General features: G+C 43.1%; 1 protein-coding gene across 4 annotated transcripts in view; it reads right to left on the reverse strand.

Moving 5' to 3' along the window:
- The window catches only part of raph1a (Ras association (RalGDS/AF-6) and pleckstrin homology domains 1a), a 187,405-nt gene that overhangs the window by 92,381 nt on the left and 72,359 nt on the right, over positions 1–22,665 (reverse strand). For all 4 annotated transcript variants that reach the window (XM_055638477.1, XM_055638476.1, XM_055638475.1 and 1 more), the window contains exon 2: positions 3,379–3,498. In XM_055638477.1, coding sequence (XP_055494452.1) covers positions 3,379–3,498 — 120 coding nt within the window. The remainder of the gene's footprint in view (positions 1–3,378; positions 3,499–22,665) is intronic.

The raw sequence follows: 22,665 nt of genomic DNA on the forward strand, positions 1-22,665 counted from the left end.
AATTGTTTTATACCTTTCCCCAGATCTGTGTCTCGACACAATCCTGCCTCGGAGGTCTACGGACAATTCCTTCATCTTCATGGCTTGGTTTTTCCTCTGACATGCACTGTCAACTGTGGGACCTTATATAGACAGGTGTGTGCCTTTCCAAATCATGTTCAATCAATTTAATTTACCACTGGTGGACTCCAAACTAGTTGTAGAAATATCTCAAGGATAATCAACGGAAACAGGATGAACTTAAGCTCAATTTTGAGTGGCATAGCAAAGGGTCTGAATACTTATGTAAATGTGATATTTCAGTTATTTCTTTTCAATTATATTGCAAAAATTTCTAAACACCTGTTTGCGCTTCTTCATTCTTGATTTGATTTGATTTAATTTATTGCCATCGTCTTCAATTAAGAGACAATAAAATTCTCTTTCCTTTACAGGAGTATTGTGTGTAGACTGATGATTAAAAAAATGAATTTAATCAATTTTAAAATAAGGCTGTAACGTAACAAAATATGGAAAAAGTGAAGGGGTCTGAATACTTTCTGAATGCACTGTATATATATTAAGCTCCATCTGCCATTTTTCAATTGATCTATATCATGCTGTATCCTTTGATAACCTTCCTCACGGTTTGCAACTCCATTAATTTTGGATATATATAATGTAAACGGATTGGTAAGTATTCAAGAAGGAACTGCAGATGTTGGAAGATCGAAGGTACACAAAATTGCTGGAGAAACTCAGCAGGTGCAGCAGCATCTATGGAGCGAAGGAAATAGGCGACGTTTCGGGCCGAAACCCTTCTTCAGACTGATGGGGGGTGGGGGGGGGGGGGGAGAAGGAAGGAAAAGGGGAGGAGGAGGAGCCCGAGGGCGGGCGGATGGGAGGGTGGGAGGAGACCGCTAGAGGGTTAAGGAAGGGGAGGAGACAGCAGGGGCTAGCAAAATTGGGAGAATTCAATGTTAATGCCATCCGGACGCAAGGTCCCCAGGCGGAATACGAGGTGCTGTTTCTCCAATTTCCGCTGTTGCTCACTCTGGCAATGGAGGAGACCCAGGACAGAGAGGTCGGATTGGGAATGGGAGGGGGAGTTGAAGTGCTGAGCCACTTGCGGATTGATTGGTAAGTAAGTTTGCAGGGGACACCAAAATTAGTGGAGTTGCAAACTGTGAGGAAGGTTATCAAAGGATACAGCTTGATTCTAGATCAATTGGAAAAAAATGGCAGATGTCGCTTAATCTGGGCAAGTGTGAAGTGTTGCACTTTAGGTCAAATGTAGAGCATTTAACCTGCCAAACCTCCTCTTAAAACACAAGATACATATACACATGCTCTTTGAAATTCAAATGGGAAGCATAAAAATTCAATTATAATGCAGAGTAATTTCTCTGGTGATCATGAAGAAACAATGTTAATGCAAGCATGTTTAGCTAAACATTGAACAGTCCTTTAAAAGGCACTTAATTTCTATATTTGGAAATAAAATTACACTGAATGTAACTGATGAGCATTAACAGCACATTTATGCTGATTATCAACCAGAACATCTAGTTTGGGATATTTCTGGTTCCATGAGCAACAAATTCTCTAGCTGACATTTCTCTCTTCAAATCAGTGTTGCTGCAATCAGTACAGACTGAGGAATCATATTTTAAAAGCGTTATATTAAATCATATTTTAAAAGCGTTTTTACATATTAAAATTTGCGTTTTTGATTAAGTTAGGGAAGCCAATAAACAACTGTTTCTAATAATAAAGGCAGAACTGCTATAGTCTTAAATATCTATATCTTGAATTTAACCAAATTTGTGCGACCCCTTAACATAGGGGAAAAGAGAGCCGATAAGTATTTTCAATAGAGAATGTAAAAAACAAAAGTAGGAGTAGGCAACTTGGCTTCTGGTACACATGTTGCCATTCAATAAGATTATGACTAATGTTTGACTTCAGAAGCTTGGAGTTTAAAAAGGCTGTGCAAGCTAAGACTACATGATTTTTTTCTTCTGGCAGGCACAACATATCAAAGGGAGGTAAGCGATAGCAAGAGTGGCTAAGAAAGGGTTGGGGCGAGTTGCTGAAGTCATTCAGTCATAAGGAATAGGAGTAGAATTCCTTATGACCTTATGAGAATTAGACAATTTGTAATACGTCTGCTCTGCCGTTCAATCATGGATGATCTATCTCTCCCTCCCTAACCCTATTCTCCTGCCTTCACCCTATAACCTCTGACACCTGTGCAGAGGCTTTGACACAGGAAGCTTCAGCAAGAAAGCTGAGTGATGACAAGGTAGAAAATAGAACAGATAAATCCAGTTGGAAGAATAGACAGTAGCAAGAAGATGGGTCAACACAAGGGATTCTGATATTGTTGCAATCACAGAAAAGTGGTTGAGAAAAGGACTGCTTAATTTTCCAGGGTATGGAGGATTCAGGCATGATAGAGGGGTGCAAAAGGGGAAAGGATGTTGCACAGCTGATCAGGGAGAGTTTTATGGCAGTACCTAGGGAGGATATCATAATTGGGTCAGCCATCTAAGAGCAATAAAACTCTCACACAGACCATACCCTCCTAGCCGTCACATACGACAAATAGTCCTCCGTCATTTTCGCCACCTCCAACGTGACCCCACCACTCGCCCCATCTTCCCATCTCCCCCCCCCCCCCCGTCTGCTTTCCGCAAAGACTGCTCCCTCCGTAACTCCCTGGTCAATTCTTCCCTTCCCACCCCCTCCCCGGGCACTTTCCCTTGCAACTGCAAGCGATGCTACACGTGTCGCTTTACCTCCCCTCTCGACTCCATTCAAGGACCCAAGCAGTTGTTCCAGGTGCGACAGAGGTTTGCCTGCACTTCCTCCAACATCATCTATTGCATCCGCTGATCTAGATGTCAGCTGATCTACATCGGTGAGACCAAGCGTAGGCTTGCCGATCGTTTCGCCGAACACCTCCGCTCGGTCCGCATTAACCAACCTGATCTCCCTGTGGCTCAGCACTTCAACTCCCCCTCCCATTACGAATCCGACCTTTCTGTCCTGGTCCTCGTCCATTGCCAGAGTGCTGCTCCTCCAGTTTCCACCACCGGAAACTGGAGGAGCAGCACCTCATATTCCTCTTGGGCAGTCTGCACCCCGGTGGCCTGCACATTGACTTCTCCAATTTCCGGTAGCCCTTGCTCTCTCCTCCCCTTCTCAGCTCTCCCTCAGCCCTCTGGCTCCTTCTCTTCCTTTTTTATTCTCGCCCTCCCCCCCCCCACCCTGCATCAGTCTGAAGAAGGGTTTCAGCCCGAAACGTTGCCTATTTCCTTCGCTCCATAGATGCTGCCGCACCCGCTGAGTTTCTCCAGCAATTTTGTCTACCTCTCAACTAGACACTATAGTCACCTGAGTGAGCTTATCAAGTTCACCGAGCCATGCACCAAACATCTTGTCCAAGTCCTGGTCTTCTTTATCACTGTCTTCCTCTGCAGCATGGTCCACATCTTCATCTGAGGTTTGTTCCATCTGCAGCGGGGGGAAAAGCACATCATTAGCACTTGGTCGATGCAATTCAATACACTATTTTTGAAATACATCTTAAATTCCTTGCATTAAAAATTGCAAACCTGTATTCCAAGGTTACATAAAATATCCTTTTCCCACGAGCGCTATTCCCAAAGTTGCAGAGGGCAGGAATGCTCCTACCTGTGCTGCTTCTCAAATGTTAATCAGTGACAGCATTACATTCCAACATTAAATAATTGAAAAACCCTCGTATAAAACAAATGGCTGGTAGAAGTCAACGTGTCAGGCACAATCTGTGAGGAAAATGGACAGACAACCTTTTAGGCTGCGACTCTTCTTTAGACTGATGGAGTGGATAGCTGGTACGGTACGATACGATAGAGCTTTACTTATCCCAGGAGAGAAATTGGTCTGCCAATAGTCATAAAACATGAAATTAAAGCGACGAGTAGAAAGTCCAGGGCTGGGGGGGGGTGTGCAACGATTGGGGAGGGGGAGTGGAGTCAATCTACCCCACAACAGAAGGGGAGGACAAAGAGGGAAGCGGAAGTGGTGGTTCAATATAATTAAAAATCTATGCCCACCAGCGCTATTAATAAGAAGGGCTTTTCAGAACGTGACAAAGTATATTTAAAATGCAGTTGTATAAAATACAAAAATGCAATAGTCAATTTGTGCAAAATAAACTCTCTAAAAGCAGCAATATGATGATAATCAGATACATTTTTTAAGTAATGTCAGCGGAGGAATAGATTATCGACCTAAAGCGCCTCACACTGATTTTTTTTCTCCAAAAATATTGCTAATTTATCTTCTGAGAAATTAGTTTTCCATCCCATGTACTATTTTGCTTTTATATCTCTTTCCTCCCAGTTCAGATAAAATAATTCAACTCAGGCCAATCACAAAATCCTGACATCCCCTGGTTTTATTGTCGCTGTTGAATGCTATCTTTACCAGCTTTGCTGCAATAACTATCTTCTGCTGCTACTCCCCCCCCAACAAAAAAGGTTGTTTCTAATAATAAGCGACTGACATTTGAAGCTCAACCAATCCAACAGCTGAAGCTCATAAAATCTATCCTTCTATTCCCAAATGTTTGTACTAAGTTGACAACAGGCTCTTTTTTTCTTGGGGCAGGGGGGAGGGGGATTTCAAATTTGCCTGTTACTACATTACATTCCAAAATTAATCACGATCTATTGTTATGTCTAATTTCTGCAGGCTCTATTATGTTATCATCGCAGTTAGGATGAACCCTTACTGCATCAAATGTGACTGCTTTGTGTGCTGCAGTTGGAGTTTTCCATCAAACATTCCAAATTGTTCACGAGTAGACAGCTGCCTGGCTTGCCTCAAATATGGTCTGCTTTCACTAGTTTTTCTAATCCATTCTAAAATTGTACAAATAAATCAAAAATGTCCTGCAATTACTGAGTAACATTAGACTTGAAGAAAATAATTGACGACTTTCCTCCAAATACAAGGCATAGCTATGGGCCCACGCATGGGCCTCAGCTACGCCTGCCTCTTTGTCGGGTACGTCGAACAATCCTTGTTTGAGGCGTACCAGGGCCCCATCCCCAACCTCTTCCTCCGCTACATCGACGATTGTTTTGGTGCTACCTCCTGCACCCACACACAACTTATATGTATATATGTATGTAGTTTGTTTGTTTATACTATTCTCGGCGTGGAGCGGGTGAGCCCTCACTGGGGCTCGCTGGAGGGGAGCGCTCCGTTTCGCTGGCCCGGGGCAGCCGGCAGCCTGAAGCCGCGCGCGGTCTGCACAGCTCCAGCTGGCTCGGCGTCTACAGCCCGGGATCCCTCATGGGGGACCCGGGGGAAGAAGAAGCCATCATTGCCGGCCCGCGGCCAACTTCTACCGCGGGCGCGGTGGCGACTTACCATCACCCCTGGAGGGGAGCTTCGACCGCCGGCCCTGCGCTCCGCGGTGCTTCTGGCTGCGGCGCGGCGGGAACTTTAAACTTTAAATCTCAACCGCCGGCCTGCAGCCTACACCAACTTAAAGCCGCGGTCTCCGGTGGGGAAGAGCCGATCCTGGACTTACCTGGACTTGTACCTTGTCTTTTTACCATCTGGACGCCCGCAGCAACGGCTGCGGAGGGTTGAGGTCCCGACCAGGGGGGAAAATGGAGGAGGGCTGGCCAAATTGTGTGCTTTCCACCACAGTGATGAATGCTGTGGTGGATATTTATGTTAAATTTTTATTGTGTTTTTGTGTGTGTTCTTTATCATTGTACCGCTGCTGACATATTCATTTCACTTGCACTTTATGTACAATGTGACAAATAAACCGTATTGTATTGTATTGTATTGTCTTATAACAAATGTAAAGCACTTTGGCCAACGAGAGTTGTTTTTTAAATGTGCTACATAAATAAATGTGACTTGATTTGATTTGACTTGACAACTGACTGACTTCATCCGCTTCACCACCAACTTTCATCCGGCACTCAAATACACCTGGACCATTCCCGACACTTCCCTACCATTTCTTGACCTCACTATCTCCATCGCAGGTGATAGACTTCTGACCCACATCCACTATAAACCCACTGACTCCCATGGCTATCTAGACTACTCTCCTTACCACCCTGCTTCCTGTAAGGACTCCATCCCCTACACCCAATTCCTCTGTCTACGCCGCATCTGCTCACAGGGTGAGGTGTTCCACACCAGGGCATCGGAAATGTCCTCATTCTTCAGGCAACGGGGGTTCCCCTCCCCTACTATAGATGAGGCTCACACCAGGGTCTCTTCCATACCCCGTCACACTGCTCTCTCTCCCCATACCCCCCCACTCGCAACAAGGGCAGAGTCCCCCAAATCCTCACCTTTCACCCTACTAGCCGTCACATACAACAAATAGTCCTCCGTCAGTTTCGCCACCTCCAACGTGACCCCACCACTCGCCACATCTTCCCATCTCCTCCCGTCTGCTTTCCGCAAAGACCGCTCCCTCCGTAACTCCCTTGTCAATTCTTCCCTTCCCTCTCGTACCACCCCCTCCCCGGGCACTTTCCCTTGCAAACGCAAGAGATGCTACACTTGTTGCTTTACCTCCCCCCTCGACTCCATTCAAGGACCCAAGCAGTCGTTCCAGGTGCGTCAGAGGTTTACCTGCACCTCCTCCAACCTCATCTATTGCATCCGCTGCTCTAGATGTCAGCTGATCTACATCGGTGAGATCAAGCGTAGGCTTGGCGATCGCTTCGCCGAACACCTCCGCTCGGTCCGCATTAACCAACCTGACCTCCCGGTGGCTCAGCACTTCAACTCCCCCTCCCATTCCGTATCCAACCTCTCTGTCCTGGGCCTCGTCCATTGCCAGAGTGAGCACCACCATAAATTGAGTATAGAAGTTTGGATATTTTGCTACAATTACAAGGTGAGGCCACACTTGGATTATTGTGTTCAGTTCAGTTATGGATGCCCTGTTATAGAAAGATGCCATGAAGCTGAAAAGAGTGCAGAAAAGGTTTGAGGAGTTTGTATGGATCGAAGGCTTAAGCTATAGGGAGAAGTTGGGCAGGCTAGGACTTTATTCTTTGGAGTGCTGGAGTCCAAGGATGATCTTATCAAGGTCATTTATACAAAATCATGTGGGGAATTGAAGGTACAAATGCATAATCGTTTTACCAAGATAAGGGTATCAAGTAAAGGGGATAAGTTTAAGGAGGGGAAAGATTTAACAGGAATGTGAGGGGCAACATTTTTTACAGAGGCTGGTGGGCAAGTACATGGATAGAAAAGGTTCAGATTGATATGGGCCAAAAGCTTAAATGGAACATCAAGAACATTCCATGCTCTATGACTTTCTCTGTGATTAATACACCACTAAACATTATCCCACAGTCTCTGATGCTCCAAGACAAAGACCAAGCCTGTCCAACCTTCCGCAAAAGCTCATGTCCTTGACTTCTGGCAACATCCTCGTGAATCTAATGGAATTATAAATTTGAAGTAACATCTTAAAATGGGCACAGAGAAATATGGATAGATGGAGAAGTTTAGACAAAAATGTTTGAGAGTAAGATCCAGGTGGCTGAAGACAAAAATACCAATAGTTTGCATGAATCCAATATTAGAACAGTACAGAAGACTGAACAAGGTGTGAATAAGGTCTTGATGGTCTGGAACAAAGATGGAAAGTTTATATTGGAGATATTGAGGCCAAGCATACATAAAAGATATATGTGAGCCGGATAATATCAGTTCGGTAACGGGAAACCAGTTTAGAATATTCAGTCAAAGAGCCATACAAGAAATAATGATCAAAATAGATACAGGTGATATTGTAATTCAATACTATCATTCCGGACATTCTCATCGACAAACTGGTCACTCTTGGCCTCCCCATTCTCACATGTGCCTGGATAAAGGACTTTCTTACCAACCGGCTCCAGACTGTGAGACTCGGCCCCCACCTCCCCTCCACTCGCATGTTGAGTACCGGCTCCCCACAGGGCTGTGTGCTAAGCCCCCTTCTATACTGTCTCTACACCCACGACTGTAGTCCGGCCCACAACAACAACCACATCGTCAAGTTTGCTGACGACACTACAGTAGTCGGACTCATCTCAAGGGGAGACGAGGCAGCCTACAGAGAGGAAGTCCTGAGGTTGACAGCCTGGTGCTCAGGAAAGAACCTAGCTCTGAACACCAAGAAAACAAAAGAGCTCATTGTCGACTTCAGGAGGCACAGCACCGACTTAGCCCCCCTATACATCAACGGCGAGTGTGTGGAGAGGGTCTACACCTTCCGGTTTCTTGGCATCCTCATCTCCGCTGACATCTCCTGGACAGACAACATCACGGCGGTTATCAAGAAAACTCAGCAGCGGCTGCACTTCCTGAGGGTCCTCAGGAAACACAACCTGGTCTCCAACCTGCTGCTGACCTTCTACCGCTCATCCATTGAGAGCCTGCTGACATACTGCATTACAGCATGGTATGGCAGCTGCACCATGGCAGACAGGGAGAGGTTTCAGAGGGTAGTTAGGGCAGCACAGAAGATCACTGGCTGCCCTCTCCCCTCTCTGATGGACATATACGTCTCCCGCTGCCTCAGCAGGGCGAAGAACATCATCAAGGACAGCTCCCATCCTGCGTTTGGCCTGTTCGACCTGCTGCCCTCAGGGAGGCGCTATAGGTGCATCAGAACAAGGCCAAACAGATTCAAAAACAGTTGCTTTCCAAAAGCCATAACCTCCCTGAACTCATACATGTATTGACTTCACAGCCAAACTCCCGGACTTCCATCTATCCACCTACTGTAATTTGTACTGTAATTGCATATAAGAATCCTATTTATTCACTCTATTCATCCATTGTCTTTTTATAGATATGTATATAGCGCCGCAGAACTGTGTACCTTATCCCCCCCCCCTTTGTTTTTGTCTTTGTTTTTTGATTAATTACATGTCTGCACTGAGTAGGAGCTGCTTTTAATCTCATTGTACATGTGTATAGTGACAATAAAATGGCATTATTATTATTATTATCATTATTATTATTATTATTTCTATCTAGCATTGAAACAATACATTACACTGAACAAAATGGCCCTATAGATAGCCAAAACTCATGAGGGTCAAAAATTGTTTATATTTGTGAGATTGAGGGCAAACAAAAAAGGAATAAAGACAAGTCAGATAATGTCAATTAGGTTATAGGTGAGCTGAGCTTCAGAGCAGACAACCAACCAATTCTGTCCTTGGTATTGTTACTCATTAACAACCCAGACACATGGATCGATAATTCAGGGTATACAAATTCAAATGGCAGCACAAATTTTGTTCTACATAAACTGTTGGCATCAGTAAAATCTCCCACATCGCCATTGGACTGTCATAAACGACAGTTGGTTCACCAACATCTCAGAGAAGGAATTGTAAAGGCCATATCTGATCTGGCCTATATGTGGCACTGGTTAAACATCCACACACTCGCTCTTAAGTGGCCTCTAAACTTTTCCCGCAGTTAAAAGTTAGCAGTTCAGTTAAAAATGCTTCACTTGGGCAGTTCAACATGATTATTCACTTTCTCAATAAAAGTATTGACAGAACTCCCGGAGCACAGAGGAAAATTGAAAAGAATGAGTTCCAGCATCCAGACTGCTTCACATCTAATGCACTGTGGAAAGAGTTGTAATCTCAAGTTTCATATAAGAAATTGAAAAAAGACAGCCAGAGATTAATGTTGCAAATGGGAGCAAAGACTCATGTGATGAAGAAGCTACCAAATAAATCAGAGGAAATGGGAGTAGGACATAAGACCATGGTTCTAATGGTAGAGGAAGCTGAATGTCAACTTGTTTTTGTTCTTATATAGTGTTGAATCTATTTTAAAATGAGAACCTTTCTCCTTTTTCTATTCCCAGCGTGTTCTGCATTTCAGTTCTCCAAGACTTGCTTTATTTCTCGTTATCCTTGCTGTAAATGTGATACGCTTCCTTGAGTGTGAAATTGGGAGCACAATGGTGAGCTAACTTAAACCATTTGAATCAACTCAGCAGGTAAAGTAAATTTAACAATTTAATATGGTTATTCTCTGACAAGAAGTGATAGTGTTAAGTGAAATCAAGCACAAAATGAGAGTGAAGGGAAAGTCCCACATTTTGCTTTTATTCAAACCCATTACTTGCAACCTTTGAATTCTGCCATCTATTTTAAAGCAAACTGAAGATGCTTTTGACAGTTTTCCTCCTATGGATATAATCAGAAGCTGCACCTACCTCCCCTGGGAATATGGCATAGTCATTGAAGACAAGTCATTATCAAATCCATTTGTTAATAAGTTATATCTGCAGGTGTTAAGATAAACCAGTTCTTGAAGAGGAATTGACAGCTTTTAATAACTTGGAGATCTTTGGCCACTTGCTTCCACTACAGAACTTGATATTACTGAAAAGGCATCAGATTACTGCAAATAACATAACCTAAAGGCAGTTGGACTGTAGATTTCTAACATCATTTTGCTTTAAATATGCCAATTTACAGATATCAGCAGCAAATATTTAGTATAGCTTTAATAATAGTCAGCAGCAGAGTTTTAATCTCACCAGATATTTTCATTACTGGGCACTGAATGCCATTCAGATCAGAAAACATCTCATTTGCAAAATGTTGTTCATTTTAAATCATGCAACATCTTATTTCCAAAACACAAGATTGCCCCCTATGGTATTCATCACCCGGTGCAGCACAAGCACCAATCTCCAAATCTATTAATGGTCTATAATTTCTACAAATATATTAATGAAAGAATAACTGTGTCACATTAAAAGAGTGGATGAGGGCCAAAATCAGAAAAATGCAGAGTCCTTGCTCCTTATTGTTAACTCTCACTAATGAAATGTTCATGTGCGAATATTAGTTAACAACACAATTGGACCCATCTGTGGAGCCGAACAGTTACAGAGCAAGTTGAAATTTACACACAAGTAACAAGTAACAGAAGGAGCTGCAGACATTAGATTATCTAATAAAGTGCAACAAGATAAACAAACCCCTCCATGAAGAAGTAGAAAGGCATGCAGACATAAGATGGAGGACCAGCTGGGAATATGACAGCCATGAAAGTAGTAACAATAAAATATGTTTTATTGCATAATGACTCCTTCAACTCTCAAGCCTATTGATTAGGCTAGATTCTTTCAGAGCTTCCTGGAGATTGAGCCATTTATAATAACAGAATTAACTTCTTCACAGAATCACTCAGAGAGCTTTTTATTTCCCATATGGTGTTACACTGGTATTCCCCAGGGATTGGTGTTGGAACCACTTCCTATCCTAATATTGGGTTTCGGCCCGAAACGTTGCCTATTTCCTTCGCTCCATAGATGCTGCTGCACCCGCTGAGTTTCTCCAGCTTTTTTGTCTACATTCGATTTTCCAGCATCTGCAGTTCCTTCTTAAACACTCCTACCATAATATTCGTTGGCTGCTACATTTATTTAGGTGTATATTAGACAATTTCAAATTTCACCAAGTACAGTAAACATCAAGGAAATTCGTGGCACATGTTAAGAGGACATCGCTGGTGAAATAGCAAATGACAGATGAAATGCATTACATAAAAGTGTATTATGGCAGGAACAACATGATGACGTAGTAAGTTCTGATAGGAAAAATATTATGAATCTTTCTAAAGCACTGTTTTCATTACAACCAGAGTTGGAGTCAATATCAGTCAGTGGATTTGGAAGACATGAAAGCTCTGGAAGGGATGGCCCAAAAATAATTTATGAGAACACAAGGAATGGGCGACTTCTGCGACAAGGTTGGGAAGCTAGAACTATTCTTGTTGGAAGAGAGCTCAATAGATATGTTGGGGGTGTTCAAAATACATGAAGTCCTGCTAAAAAACTGTTCCCATTGGTGAACGGGTCAAGAGCCAAAGAAAACAAAATCAAACTGCTAGAGGAACTCATTGCGTCATACAGCATCTGGGGGGGGGGGGGGAATAAGAATTGTCAACATTGTTCAATTCCTACAACAGTTTGGGCCCAGATTCCAGTATTTGCCTCCAAAAACAAATTCAGTGTGACTGGTTCAAAGAAAAGACCATGAGTAAGTAAATGATGCAATGGCAAGGTGGTGGAAATTTTGAAAGTGAAAATCAATACTATAAAGAGGGGAGAAAATGTTGGACTGTATATATGGCAATACTTACAGAGTGCGGGTGTCGAATTCAAGGGCTGAATGCCATCCTTTGCCATTACTATTATGTGATGTGGCCTCTCCTCGTGCTTGATATATTAAATGCAGCCAAAAGGGTGCAAGGTTATGCCTGAGAATAAATGTTTTTGTGCAAGGGCACTGTAATAAATTCACCTGAGGCCATTCAATATGGTTGAAAGAATACACGAGCATCCCGTGTGGAAGTAAGAAGGTACATCAGCCAGGAACATTCTCAATAGTTTCTACCAAGGTTAATTCTTTATCTCAGAGAGTGAAAAATCACAGTACACGTAGTTCTACTACAACGTGTGTTTCAATAACACAAATTAGATATCATGCATTTGATGAATTAGGGAACACTATTTATATAATCCAGGGTACAATACTATTCAATAGGGAAGAAGAGAACTGGATTGAACTAAGGAATAGTAAGGGTAAAAAGACCCTAATGGGACTAATCTACAGGCCCCCAAACAGTAGCCTGGACATAGGGCGCGTTGAATCAGGAGTTAAAATTGGCATGTAGTAAAAGTAATGCTGTGGTTGTTATGGGAGATTTCAACATGCAGGTAGACTGGGAAAATCAGGTTGGTACTGGACCCCAAGAAAGGGACTTTGTAGAGTGCCTTCGTGATGGATTCTTTGAACAGCTTGTATTGGAGCCTACCAGGGAAAAGGCAATTCTGGATTTAGTGTTATGTAATGCACCGGATTTGATAAAGGAACTCGAGGTTAATGAGCCATTAGGAGGCAGTGACCATAACATGGTCAGGTTTAATCTACAATTGGAGAGGGAGAAGAGTAGGTTGGAGGTGTCAGTGTTGCAGTTGAATAAAGGGGACTAGGGGCCATGAGGGAGGAGCTGGCCAAAGTTGACTGGAAAGATACACTAGCAGGGATGACAGAGGAACAAAAATGACAGGTGTTTCTAGGAATAATACAGAAGGTGCAGGATCAGTTCATTCCTAGGAGGAAGAAAGATTCCAAGGGGAGAAAGGGACGACCATGGCCGACAAGGGACGTCAGGGACAGTGTAAAAATTAAAGCGAATTAGTACAACGTAGCAAAGATGAGCGGGAAGCAAGAGGATTGGGTAATGTTTAAAGAACAGAAGATAACCAAAAAGACAATACGGGGAGAAAAGATGAGGTACGAAGGTAAGCTAGCCAAGAATATAAAGCAGGATAGAAAAAGCTTCTTTAGGTATGTGAAGAGGAAAAAAATAGTTAAGACCATAGTTGGCCCCTTGAAGACTGAAAAAGGTGAATTTATTATGGGGAACAAGGAAATAAATGGCAGAGTTGAACAGGTACTTTGGATCTTTCTTCACTAAGGAGGACACAAACAATCTTCCTGATATTATAGTGGCCAGAGGATCTGGGGTGACAGAGGAACTGAAGGAAATCCACATTAGGCAGGAAATGGTGTTGGGTGGACTGATGGGACTGAACGCTGATAAATCCCCAGGGCCTGATGGTCTGCATGCCAGGGTTTCCTAAGGAAGTGACTCTAGAAATCTTGGATTCATTGGTGATAATTTTCAAATGTTCTATAGACTCAGGATTAATTCCTGTGGATTGGAGGGTAGCTAATGTTATCCCACTTTTTAAGAAAGGCGGGAGAGAGAAAATGGGGAAAATATAGACCAGTTAGCCAGACATCGGTGGTGAGGAAGATGCTGGAGTCAATTATAAAAGTTGAGATAGCCGCACATTTGGATAGCAGTAACAGGACCGGTCCGAGTCAGCATGGATTTACGACGGGGAAATCATGCTTGACTAATCTTCTGGAATTTTTTGAAGCTGTAACTAGGAAAATGGACAAGGGAGAGCCAGTGGATGTAGTGTACCTGGACTTTCAGAAAGCATTTGATAAGGTCCCACATCGGAGATTAGTGGGCAAAATTAGGGCACATGGTATTGGGGATAGAGTGCTGACATAGATAGAGAAGTGGTTGGCAGACAGGAAACAAAGAGTAGGGATTAACAGGTCCCTTTCAGAATGACAGCTAATGACTAGTGAGGTACCGCAAGGCTCGGTGCTGGGACCGCAGCTATTTACAATAATACATCAATGATTTGGATGAAGGGATTCAAAGTAACATTAGCAAATTTGCAGATGACACAAAGCTGTGTGGCAGTGTGAACTGTGAGGAGGATACTATGAGAATGCAGGGTGATTTGGACAGGTTGGGGGAGTGGGCAGATGCATGGCAGATGAAGTTTAATGCGGATAAATGTGAGGTTATCCACTTTGGTAGCAAAAACAGGAAGGCAGATTACTACCTAAATGGCGTTGTTGGGGAAAGGGGGAACAGATGAATCAAAACATAGAAATGCTAATCTGAACCTGCATAGCTTACTTTATTGCTTTGAGGCAATTATAACACTGGAGGAAATTGGATTTGTTATATGATTTTGTGTTGAAGAATGAATTACTGAATGGGGCATCTTCTTAGGCTCTTTCTCTATGGCACATTCTTGAGCTGTAAAGTTTATGCTGAGTTCGAGACAGAATTCAAGGTTGAAATATAATAGATTCTGTAGTTAAGCTTTGGCTATGTTAAATTATAATGAGATTGAGATAAGGAATAGGATGTGTGTGAAGGGGAGTAGTTGCTTGGAGAGGAAGAGAATCAGATTGATGGATTTGTTTGTAGAAAGTAGAAGAAGCAGATGTAATTCTGATGTAATGGTCCGAGTTGTGAATTTTCTAAAAGGCCTTGCAGAGAGATTGGAAATCCAGCTTCCAGATAGCAGGAAAGGGGCTGCAAATTAGAATGAAGCAGTATCCAATACAATACAATATGGTTTTATTTGTCACATTGCACATAAGGTGCAGGTGAAATGAACCCTGACACCAAACACTTATTAATTAAGTTGACAGATTTACTACCCATGTATGCTTGGTTAGGAGGTGTGAGTGGGTTTTGAACTTGGAAACTGTAATTCGGCAAACTCATATAATTAATGTTTTAATACAAAGGTAATAGTATTTTAAACAGTGTAAAATTGTAGTGAAACCATTTATGAAATGTATTTAGTAGGACTGTAAACATTAGACTTTGTTTAGATTTATAGAAATATCTTTCTTCTTGGTATGGAAAGTGTGTATGACTTGTGTGATCATTGTATTACATATGTATCTTATATTTTGAGGCGTGGTCTTTGGTAATTGAGCCTACTGGGGTTTTGCTCTGTTGAAATAAAATAATTCTGAACAAAGTTATACCACAGGCAAACAAAGGTTGTAAAATGAGGCCAGGGAAGGGGGGGAATCATGTGACTGATGTTGTAAATCACCAGAAGGACTCAGATGATTGGTTACTAGCTTGCCATACCCTCTGTATCTGAAATGTCTAATATATAAATGCCATGAGTTCTATCAAAGTTACTCTTCTCTGGACCCGCCCCAAAGCATCAGCTCTGTGTTGGAAGGTTCAGAGACTAGTCTCAGCTGAATAAAGAATCGATTTCAACAGCTACAAGCGTTTGAGTCAAGATGACTTTAGATTGACAAAATAACTCAGTTTAACAAGTCTGTGGAATTCTCCGCCTCAGGTGGAGGCAGGTTCTCTGAATGCTTTCAAGAGAGCGCTAGATAGGGCTCTTAAAAATAGCGGAGTCAGGAGATATGGGGAGAAGGCAGGAACGGGGTACTGATTGGGGATGATCAGCCATGATCACTTTGAATGGCAGTGCTGGCTCAAAGGGCCAAATGGCCTGCTCTTGACCTATTGTCTATTGTCTATAAGAGAATCTCTCAAAGGTTGTTTTGAAAATTGACAGCAAAAAAGCTGTCGGATTTAAATATCAGAGAGGGGGGTGTGAAAAACCTATTTCCATGTCACCGGCCTGCAGTGATCAGACACCATTGTCTCTTTAACAATATAGTCTGTCAGTTTTACCACTGGTGTCCATTGGAAATTGACAAATTCTCTTCTATTTACATATGCTCAATGATACTCTCATTAAAATGTAACATATAGCTTTAGTAGTTCTAGCTTGCCGTAACAAAAATAAGCTATTAAAAAGACATTAATTTTTGAAAATGGTGTTGGAGAAAAATTTATTATAGCAAGTTGGAAACTCTCGTGCCCAGGGGTAGGCAACCTTGTTCGGCATAGGGGCCAAGACATATATCTGTGAGCAGATGGCGGGCCACATCTACCATGTGTTCACATGGATCGCACCCCTTCAAGGACGCCACTTGGAGCACTGGCTCCTAGTTACGGGTGCTCACGAACATGGCGCACTTATGGACCATTGCATTGGCTCTGTTCTGAAGGTGGTAGCTCAAATACTCATCCTCACTCATCCCCGGCCTATTGACAACCCCGATCCCAACAGTGAAGCCCAGATACAGAAGGTGCACAGCCATGCTGGTGGCTTTGCGCAGGATGCAGTACAGCCAGAGCTCGACGCTCGGGGGCTCCGCAATTGCGACTGCCAGTGCGGGCATCCTTGCATCCTTTCATCACCGTGCCTGGGTGCCTCCGGCCCGGGAGGTACCGGAGATGAAGGAAGTCTGCGGGCCGGGTGACTACGGGATAAAAAACGCCTGCGGGCCGTATGACTTCGGGTTACGGGCTGCATTCAACCCCTGCTCTAGCCTGTAAACAATTTTTTCAATTGTTTATATCGTGAAATTTTCTACACCTCAAGGTTTTAACTATCCCATTAAAACATAATTATCTGTGCTGGAGATGGTGTAACTCAGCGGGTTAGGCAGCATCACCCTAGAAAAGGAATAGGTGACGTTTCAGGTCGAGATCCTTCTTGCTGGAGTTGCAATATCAAGTTACAGATGTATAAAACATTGGTGAGACATTGCAAACATGGTCACCATACCATTTGTTTGAAATGCTGAACATCGTATTTAACTTGGTTTGGTAAAAATGCATTTACAGTAAACCCTCGTTTTAACGAACCCCTTTATAACGGATAACGGTTAATAGCGGACAGGCCTGCCGAAGCCACCGGCAGCTGGCACTACCTCCCGTCTGCTTGAACTGCAGGCTCGGGGCTACAAAGTGAGCCACAACAGCAGCCACTTCAACTAGACTGAAGAAGGACTCACAGCCCAGCGCCTCCATCAGCTAGTTTTAATGTGAAACTAGACAACGCAATATTCCAGCACTCACCCTTTCCCCAAACGCAACCCATTTGGCCATTTTTGAGACTTTAATCATGAACAACCGGGGGGGATGGGGGGGGGGGGGGGAGGGTGGCATTTGGCGGCTTGAGAGCCCATTGTGATTGGTGCACTGGAGGAGGGGGGTGGGGACTCGACAGCGTGAGAGCCCATTGTGATTGGTGCACTGGGTGGGGCAGGGAGGGGGTGGTGGGGAGGGTTGGAGGAAAGGGGTGAAGGGGGGCTGGGGGGGGAGCGGGACTGGAGCGCTGGAGTGCCCCTCCCTCCCAGAGTGGCCCGTCCTGCCTTGCGAGTGCATTGTGACGTCACTCGGATTTCTTTTCCAAAATGGGTGAGTTTGAAGAAATCGGGCTGTTTTTTTTATTTCAATGATTAATAACTTCGGACATATAGGTGGAAATGCGACGGGAAGATGTATATCGCCGCCACGGGAAAGATGTTAGTAGGATGTGTGAAAATGGGAAGGCTGTGGCCTAGCGTTAGGAAGAAGTTAGGAATTAACCAGATTGACACACAGAGACACACCGTGGACACAAACAAGACGAAGACTTTTAGTTATATACAGATGACACAAAGGGCTGGAGTAACTCAGTAGACGGAATCAGTCCGAAGAAGGGTCCCAATGTCACATATCCATGTCCTCCAGAGATGCTGCCTGACCACTGAGTTATTTCAGCACTTTGTGTCCTTTTGTGTAGGATAATCCGCAGTTATCTGTTACCTGCAGTTATTTGTTTCAACTATATATTATGATAATATCGTACTCAGTTATAGCAGACATTCCCCCCACAGTATCTATACTTAGAGAAACCTCCGGTGCATTTCCAGACATCAACTCGTCAAAACGCTCAACCTTTTAAGTGACTCAGCCCTTGCCAAAGGTTGCAAAAAATGCACATCTGACCTCAAGAGATCAGCCATCATGCCAACTGTATGTCTACTGATGTTGAAGGAGTCTAACAAAACAAAGATCTTTAGTCACTAAAAATGTCTAATCATTAAATTTGGGCTAAACTGTTGTTTCACAGGAATGGCTGCAACCCAATGCAAATAATACGTCCTTACGTGATTCTTTTAATGTAGCAAAACGTCCGTGGAAGAAAATCAGAAAAAAAATGGACTCTAAGTCACACAATGAGATTTTGGGCAGATGTCCAAACCTTTGGACAAAGGGGGAGGCTTAAGGGATGTTTTAGAAAAACAAAAAGTACTGGGTGTGGCAGTTGGTTTAGAGAGGGAATTACAAAATCGAGATTCTTGGCATCTAAAAGGAGCAGCTGTAAATAATAGAACAATTACATTCAGAGATGTGGCCAGAAGTAGAGTGGAGCAGGTATCTCAGAAGGATTTTGGGTTGACGATTATTCAGACTAAAATGCCAGAGAATGGGACCAGCACTTTCTGATTCCTGCTCACTTTTTCCTTTTCATCAATTATGCTTCAAAATTATTTGCTTTACGTTGCGCAGCTTCGAGATTTATTTGAAAGCAAAACTTACGTGTAATATTAAGCATTTGAACTAGACAAAGTTACAAGCTGCAGGGCAGTCTCTGGGTTTATGTGATTTACCTTAATCAGTTTAGGCTTTAAGCTCATATTATGAACTCATCCACACTTGAAAGCAACTTTGCAATATATTCCAGGATAACTATAAACTTATTTATGTTATATCAGACTTCAATACATTTATTAAAAAACAGAACCAGCGCTGGAACAGTTATTAAATGAAGAGATTTCTCTGTCTATAACCTACTCAAATGAGTTGGTTGCGTTATCTACTCCATGTTCTAATCTTAATACTTCTGCCAAGAATGCAAGACAGGAAATTAGAGAGCAGATTTGGTGAAAGGGTCAGTTTACATCAGAAGCTCTTTCTCTGATGTTAGAAATTTGAACGTGAAGACATTTCATACAATGCGAGGACCAGACTCCGCATTGGACAAAACTTTCTTTTGACTCCCAGTAAATAATATTATTCCAGTACTAATAATAATAATACATTTTATTTATGGGCGCCTTTCAAGAGTCTCAAGGACACCTTACAAAAATTTAGCAGGTAGAGGAAAAACATGTAAGGGGAATGAAATAAATAGTAGAGACATGACTAGTACACAAAGTAAAGACAGAATTCAATATAAAACACAATATGAGGCAATTAATGCCCAGATGAAAAGGGAGGGGGGCGTGGGGCTAAGGATAGGCAGAGGCGAAGAGATGGGTCTTGAGGTGGGACTGGAAGATGGTGAGGGACACGGAATTGCGGATCAGTTGGGGGAGGGAGTTCCAGAGTCTGGGAGCTGCCCTGGAGAAGGCTCTGTCCTCAAAACTGCGGAGGTTGGACTTGTGGATGGAGAGGAGGCCGGCTGATGTGGATCTGAGGGACCGTGAGGGTTGGTAGGGGGAGAGGAGGTCAGTGAGATATGGGGGGGGGGGGGGGGGGGGGGCAGATGGTGGAGGGCTTTGTTGGTGATGATCAGGATTTTGTAGATGATCCGGTGGGAGATGGGAAGCCAGTGAAGTTGTTTGAGGATTGGAGTGATGTGATGCCAGGATTTGGTGTGGATGATGAGTCGGGCGGCTACGTTCTGGACCAGTTGGAGTCGGTTGATGTAGGTGGAGCTGATGCCAAGGAGAAGTGAGTTGCAGTAGTCCAGTCGGGAGGAGATGAAGGCATGGATAAGTCTTTCAGCAGCGGGAGGTGTGAGAGAGAGTCTGAGTTTGGCGATGTTGCGGAGATGAAAGAAGGAGGTTTTAATGACATGGCGGATGTGAGGCTCAAGGGAGAGGGTGAAATCAAAGATCACGTCAAGGTTGCGGGCCTGGGGAGATGGGGAGACAGTGGTGCCGTCGATGGTGAGAGTGGGGTTATTGATTTTGCTGAGTGTGGCTTTGGAGCCTATGAGGAGGAATTGTGTCTTATCGCTGTTGAGTTTGAGGAAATTATGTTGCATCCAGGTTTTTATAGCTGCAAACAGGAGTTGATATGGGAGGGGGGGGGTTGTGGAGGGATTTGGTGCCGAGGTAGATCTGGTCATCAGCGTAACAGTGGAAGTCCAGTTTGAAGTGGCGGAGTATCCCTAGTTGCCAAAAGTAAACTATTCATAAATTTTTCAAATGTGATATATGTTAGCATTCATAATTCCAATTACTCACAAGATTTACATTATTTCAGCATATCACCAATTTTCTTTCACATACATTCCATGAGATAAAGATTTAAGGGTTGTTTTTGCATAACATTCAGCCTCTAAATATAAATGGTGGGAATTGCCTTAAACTGTGGTCTTTCCCCACGGAGCCTTTGTGGTAGTTGTACCAAGCTTCTATTTGTTCGTCAGCATACAGACCTGGACCCTGAAATGTGCAACATTTGGTCATGGGAATTTGCACTGCAGTTAGAGCTTCTACTTGCAGTTCCAGGTACCCAAGTTCAATCCTGACAACAGAAAATAGTGGAGTTTGCATATTTAGTTTAGTTTAGAGATACAGCATGGAAATAGGCTCTTTGGCCCACCGAGTCCATGCCTACCAGCGATCCCCGCAATATCCTACACACACTAGGGACAATTTACAATTACACAAAGCCAATTAACCTACAAACATGTACATCTTTGGAGCATGGGAGGAAACTGGAGAACCCGGCGAAAACCCACGAGGGTCACAGGAAGAACATACAAACTCCGTATAGACAAGCACCCATAGTCTGGATCGAACACGGGGTTCTGGCGCAATAAGGCGGCAAGTCTACATTACAGAGACTCTGGTTGTGCATGAAGAATCTGATATGTGGGGGGGGGGGGTTTCTCATCATCCACCAACCAAGGAACACATTTAAATGTTCTGGAGCTGAGGCATTCTTACGAATGATCTTATCAAGCTGTTGGAAATCACCACCTTCTTTTCCAACAAACCATTGCCCAAATGTGCTATTGCTGTTTGCTCCGTTGTCTACTAACTTCATATCACCAGGGCTATATGCAGAGGAGAGCACTGCTAAACATTTCACACCTTGTAACAATGGTTAGCTGTTGTACTAAAGTTCGGTCGACTCTGTTCACTGTTCAAATGCACTAAACTTGTAACTTTACAAGTTTACAAAAAGTGAATATTTACAATGCACTTAGCTTGCGGAGGTGTTTGAACAGGTGGATAGTGAAGAATGTACACTCAAAACCATTAAGTGTACTTTGAATGGAATCTGACCACAGGCCCAGCAAAATCAGAGCTGATGGACTGAGCTAGAGGTTTAAAATGAATTCACACTGTTCACTTTACATGTGTACTCTGCAGCAGACAACAAAAATAATTCATGTTTTTTGCTAGTGTTAAATAAAGTGTTTCATAACTTTTAGCAATAATTCAAGATGGTCACATATGTAAAGCATTAGATAAAAACTGATTTCACTTTCTTTAATAAAATATCCTGTACTGGAGGTGTACACGATTAAGCAAAAAAACGTGGCGAATTGTTTTGTAAATTGTAAACTGAGTGTTTCAATTCAATGAGACTTTGCTCAATTTGCTCAATTTCTGTCAAATAGATCAGTTAGAGACACTCACTTTTGAAACACTTACTTTTCATAGTGTGATGCCACTGAAAAATGTATTTCTTTGGGCTACATTAAATGCAGGCCTCTGTGTGCTTGATTGGATTGATAAGGATTTCAAGATACATCTATGGTAAAAAATGTTGTCGATCTTTTTGTACAACCACATCTCATTATGCTAAAGTTTAAACTTACATTCAAATGCATTTCACCAAACAATTGAAAAGATAGCAAAGGGGTAAGAACAGAGTTTAAAACTGATCACCGTCTTGTCCAAAAAGGTCAAGAACAGTAAAGCATCAGAAAGACATAAGTTAAGGCAGATAGATAGATTCTTGATTAGTACAAGTGTCAGGGGTTATGGGGAGAAGACAGGAGAATTGGGTTAGGAGGGAGATAGATCAGCCATGATTGAATTGCGAAGCAGACTCAATAGGCCGAATGGCCTAATTCTGCTCCTATCACATGACCTTACAATTCAAATGCAAATACTTTCAGCAATACAGGTGCACAACCTTTTATCCGAAAGCCTTGGGACCAGACACTTGTCGGATTTCGGACATTTTCGGATTTCCGAATGGAAGATTTTTAGCGTAGATTAGGTAGGTAGGTAGCGCGGGCGGCTTGAAAAATCTGGAGCGGCTGCCTCCTCCCCGGAGACCGGGGAATCATTGTAAATCATTGCATAAATGTTAGTCAGTTAGTTTGGAGGGAGTTTATGTGGTGGTGGTGGTGGTGGGGTGGGGTGGGGGGGGGGT

This window comes from Leucoraja erinacea, chromosome 7 (assembly GCF_028641065.1).
Source record: "Leucoraja erinacea ecotype New England chromosome 7, Leri_hhj_1, whole genome shotgun sequence".
NCBI classification, from domain to species: Eukaryota; Metazoa; Chordata; class Chondrichthyes; order Rajiformes; family Rajidae; genus Leucoraja; species Leucoraja erinaceus.